This window comes from Sphaeramia orbicularis, chromosome 22 (assembly GCF_902148855.1).
Source record: "Sphaeramia orbicularis chromosome 22, fSphaOr1.1, whole genome shotgun sequence".
Classification (NCBI taxonomy): Eukaryota; Metazoa; Chordata; class Actinopteri; order Kurtiformes; family Apogonidae; genus Sphaeramia; species Sphaeramia orbicularis.
This window is the reverse complement of record NC_043978.1, coordinates 11,868,594-11,874,105: the sequence shown is the minus strand read 5'-3', so window position 1 is coordinate 11,874,105 and position 5,512 is coordinate 11,868,594. Positions and strand designations below refer to the sequence as shown.

The 5,512-nt window shown below is 39.0% G+C and overlaps 1 pseudogene and 1 gene segment (V, D, J or C); both read left to right on the top strand.

Annotated features, from left to right (window-relative positions):
- Positions 1-1,452: 1,452 nt before the first annotated feature.
- LOC115413208 (T cell receptor beta variable 18-like) overlaps positions 1,453-5,512 on the top strand; it is a 4,167-nt pseudogene continuing 107 nt past the window's right edge.
- LOC115413699 (T cell receptor alpha variable 13-1-like) lies at positions 3,586-4,615 on the top strand. The segment is given in 2 exon segments: positions 3,586-3,704; positions 4,239-4,615. Coding segments are annotated over 2 exon segments (360 nt in total).

The following is a 5,512-nucleotide window of genomic DNA, read 5'->3' as shown; positions in this document are numbered from 1 at the left end:
TGGTGGGCGGGGCTTTTCAGAGTCATTATTTTTTAACACTGAAAGGTATCTTGCTCTTATCGGTGTGAATTAACTTTGAGAGAGTCGATTTACTTTAACACTGAATATATGACATTGACAGTGTAAAACCTCTATAAACTCCAATTATTTTCACCGACACTGGAAGTTATCTTGTAAATTTTACTCTGTCCATTGTTGGAATAACTCCGAAAGAATTAAAATACTTTGACACTGCATTTTTTACACTGGCAAATTTACTGTGTATTCACCACCACAGTCGACCTGATTAATCTGTGTATCCTTCGTTCTATTCATATTTAATTGGGAATCCACAACTGGAAAATGAAAAAATGACTTGTTATTTCATTATTCATGCACAAATCAAAAAAAAAAAAATAAAAATTTGTCATTCTTTCGATTGTATGCACAAATTAAACATTGGAAATAAGCAAATGGACCAAATGTGGGGTTTCATGTTGACACTTTTGATATCTGATTTGGTTTGACCCAGAAGTTACTGACTTCTTGGTGTGTTGATCTGGACAGTTGTGGGTTTGCTAGTATTCTGTCTAATGCATTCTGCAATAACGGAGAATTTGATGTGATTCAGAGGCAGCAAATGCGTTACTCTGAAGGACGACGACATGACAACTGAAAAAATGGGCAGGATCTTCCAAGTATTGTTGTTTTGTCTAATACAGTGGGTCCATGGTAGACAATCTAAGGAGAAGACACTTCACGGAACACATGAAGTCAGCAACTTCCGGGTCAGACCAAATCAGATATCAAAAAATGTCAACATGAAACTCCACATTTGGTCCATTTGCAAATTTATAATTTTTAATTTGTGCGTACAATCAAAAGAACAAAAATAAACTATTTGTTTTTATTCTTGATTTGTAAATGAATACAGAAATAACGAGTCATTTTTTTGTTTTCCTATTGTGGATTCTCAATTGAATATGAAAAGAACAAATGATACACGGATTCAGATTCATTAACCGTTTTGTTACTTATTGTGTTCATTTTTGTCCATATGAATCATTATGTGGGGTTTTTTGGGGGGTGGTTTGCTTATTTTATATTGATTTTGTTGCTTATTTTGTTAATTTGTTGGTTCTTTTTTTACATTTTTTGTTCAATTCTGTGCATTGTCTTCCAATTTCTTTCATTTTGTTACTTATTTTGTTCATTCTAATGATTATGTGAACAAAAGACGCAAACACATGAAAACGACACAAAAGACACAAGATAAAAATGATGAAAAAGACGCAACAAGATGAAAGTGATGTAAAATACGATTATTATTAATATTATTGTTACTATTGTTAATATGACTATTGCTGTTACTGTTATTATTGTTGAATTGTCTTGTGTTGACATGCATTTAAAAACATGAACGTCATAAAAAGTGTTGCTGAAAACAGACATGATGTGTCAAACCAACCCCACATGGCCACGCCCACCTGTTACTCTATAACTGTGGACCAGGTTCACTTGTGTTTCTGCAGCCTCCAGAACATGGACCAGGTCCAACACACCGTCCTCATCCTGGTTTTAGCTCTACTCTGCTTCAAAGGTAACAGTAGAACATCAGAACTCCTATTTCAATGTTGAGATTTCAGTCTAACGTCATATCATGACACAGGTTTTTACAGAAGGGAACGATGTAAAGCAGACTCGGATTCTGTGGAAAGAGATGGGACAAACAGCCACCATGAACTGCAGTCACACTAAGGTGGAGGCTACTACCAGATGTACTGGTACCGACAGCTGCCAGGACAGAACATGGAACAGATGGTGTTCACCATCGCTAATTCTAAACCCGACTTTGAACCAGACTTCAGAAACGACAGGTTCTCCACCACCAAACCTGACGCTGACAGTGGAACGTTGACGGTGCGGAACCTGGAGTACGCAGATACAGGCGTGTACTTCTGTTCTGTGAGTCAACACAGTGACACAGACTGAAGGGGAGGCTCAACAGAAACCTACAAACCACATTGTGTTCATCTAATACACACACTCACAACAGCACACAACAAACACAAACACACTGACACCTGCAAGATTATATGATATTATACGATTCAACCCAACACTGATGGTGTTTATCTAATTGTTTTTATCGTGGCCAAAATGCATTGGAATTTCATTCTGCTGTGCATCTCTGATGCGATGTCTGAATGACAATAAAAAACCTGATTTTTTTTTTTTGCCATTTGGTTCATTCATTATTTATTTTGTTGATTATTTCGTTTACTTTGTCCATTTTTATTCATTCTGTTGATTATTTCTTTTTGTATATTTTACTCTCAATGTTAAATATTTTGTTCATTCTGTTGACTATTTTATTCTTTCATACACACACACACACACACACACACACACACACACACACACACACACATATATATATATATATATATATATATATATATATATATATATATATATATATATATATACACATATATATATATATACATATATTCTTTATGTTAAAGAATCCCCATAGCTCACAGTGAGAGTCAGTGATTCCTCTGTAATCAGCTGCAGCCATTCAGTTAAAACATTGAACACCATATGGTGGTACTACCAGCCCTGAGGAGACACCAGCCTGCTGTTCATGGGATACACCATAACCTCTAACCCCGTCACAAAGGGTCCATTTCATCAGCATTTTAAAGGTGCAGGAGACTTTCGTGACAAGTTTTTCATCAAATCTGTCAAAACCTCAGTCATATCCTCAGTATCACAAATCTGTAAGTTTTTCGGTGATTACTCGCCTGAATCTCTTGCATTACGGTGAACAATTTCAAAGTGCCATCCACCATAAATAAAACCCTGTTTAAATTCAGAGCCAGGAGGTCATTCGGGGATCTTCGGAATTTTGTTACAACATGCATTGTTGGAAACGGAGGCTCGCACAGCCACTTGACAGCAGCAGCTGCTAAAGACACAATGCGGAAACAGCAGGAGCTCCCTTCCCTCTATGCATATTCCTCTAGCCGTTTCCGCATTTCAGACATTTCCGCATGTTTGTTTCATCCATATAATATCATATGGTCGCGCTACCGCTGCCACTGTCAGTTGGCTGCGCGAGCCTCCCTTTCCTACAATGCAAGTCGCTACAAAATTCCAAAGATGCCCGAGTTACCTCCCAACTCTGTTTGTAAACACACGCTTTGTTTATGGTGGATAGCACTAAGAATCTGTTCTCTGTAATACAAGAGATTCAGGTGAGGAATCACAGACAGACTTAAAGATTCGTGATACTGAGGATATGACTGAGGTTTGACAGATCTGATGAAAAATTGGTCATGAAAGTCTCCCGCACCTTTAAAATAACCAGAGACAGAACCAGGAAATCTGAACTTCACGCACTCCAACACTGGCCAGAAGACGATGGTGTGTATTACTGCGCAGGCGGACGACACGGTGACTGAAGAACCTCAGACACCTCCACAAAAACCTCCAACACTCAACCGCCAACATAGAGAAGAACAGGAAGCAGAGGACACCTGTGACTCCGCTTTTAAAGGACGTCTTCTGCGTCAACCACCACAACAGGAACTTCAGAAATCCACTGTTGAAGGGGTGAGACCTCCCATCATCTTCTACCTCAGATCCCTTCAGTTCATCTGTTTGCATCATGTTCAGGCTCCTTGTACATTTAGCAGCTCTGCCGTTCTGTCTGACAGGTAAGAAATGATGCCAAACAACCGACTTTTGGTCCAAACCTGCATTTATGTGAAGGCACTTCGTTAGCAATTTCTTCAAACACCTACTGTGACGAAACTACAGGTCGGATTCATTTCAGATTTTATATCTTCCTCAGGACAATGTCTACAAAGCTTGGTCACAGTTTTGAGAAATTCACATTTTTGGAATTTTTGACAATTTTTGAAATATCAAAAATGTGCTTTTACTTATAATGGTTCATATTTTGATGGTTTATAAAATAGAAATGCTTACAGATATCAATATAGTTCCTACTGATCACTGATAGAAGTCATATATGGACTTTGATTAAATTAGTTGAGTTCTCCTCCAGTTAAAGTACCACTCACTTCTACTGAGATCCAGACCACAGGACTCTAACACAGAGACATAATCTGACAACCTCAGAAATTCAACTGGGGATTGATTTTTAATAGAACATGATGCTGACATACAGGGACATTGGAATTATTTTTTTCTTTTACTGAAGCTGTTCATTTTTCTATATTTTGCAGAACTCTCTAAAAACAGCGTTGACCAGAATCCCTCTGCCATGATGAAACATCCTGGAGACGCTGCAGTGATTAAATGCAGCCACTCCAACTCTGACTGGAAAATGATCCAGTGGTACAAACAGTCTGCAGGGACCACGGAGATGGTTCTTCTTGGCTATGTTCGATATTCTAATCCAAGCACTGAAGACCAGTTTAAAGACTCATATAACATGAGCGGTGAAGGGTCCAGTCTGTCATCCCTTCACATGTTAAAGTTAAGCGAAACCGAAGACGGCGCTGTGTTTTTCTGTGCAGCGAGTAGAGCACAGTGATGAAAACTCCTGCCAACTTTGACAAAAACCTTCTGTGGTAACACATCTACAACACTTCAACAGATAAAAGCCACATGAAGACCAGAACAATGAACTCGACAAGGGTTATTAGACAGCAGCTGCATCTACAGACAGCTTCATACTGTAACACTGTCTGTGTACAGTCCTGTAGGGGGCAGCATTTATCCACAGATCTGCTCATTTTATAGACAAACCATCAGAAGAAAAGATGCAACAGAATCATTATGTGAGTTTTTTGGGAGGTGGGTTTGCTTATTTTATGTTGATTTTGTTGCTTATTTTGTTAATGACCTCCGCCAAGGAGGTTATGTCTTTGCCAGGGTTTGTTTGTTTGTCTGTTTGTTTGTTTGTCTGTCCGTTAGTGTGCAACATAACTCAAAAGTTATGGACAAATTTGGATGAAATTTTCAGGGTTTGTTGGAAATGGGATAAGGAAGAAATGATTAAATTTTGGTGGTGATCGGGGGTGGGGGGGCCCAGACCAGAAAATTTCATCAAAAATCTGTCCATAACTTTTTGAGTTATGTTGCACACTAACGGACAGACAAACAAACAAACAGACAAACAAACCCTGGCAAAACATAACCTCCTTGGGTGGGGGGGGCCCACGGGGGGGGCCACTGATCAGCCTTGGTGGAGGTCTGCACTCTCCGAGTGCTTCTAGTTACTATTGTAATATGACTATTGCTGTTACTGTTATTATTGTTGAAATTGTCTGTGTTGACATGCATTAAAAACACGAACATCATAAAAAGTGTTGTTGAAAACACACATGATGTGTCAAACCAACCCCACATGGCCACGCCCCACCTGTTACTCTATAACTGTGGACCAGGTTCACTTGTGTTTCTACAGCCTCCAGAACATGGACCGGTCCAACACACCGTCCTCATCCTGGTTTTAGCTCTACTCTGCTTCAAAGGTAAACAGTAGAACATCAGA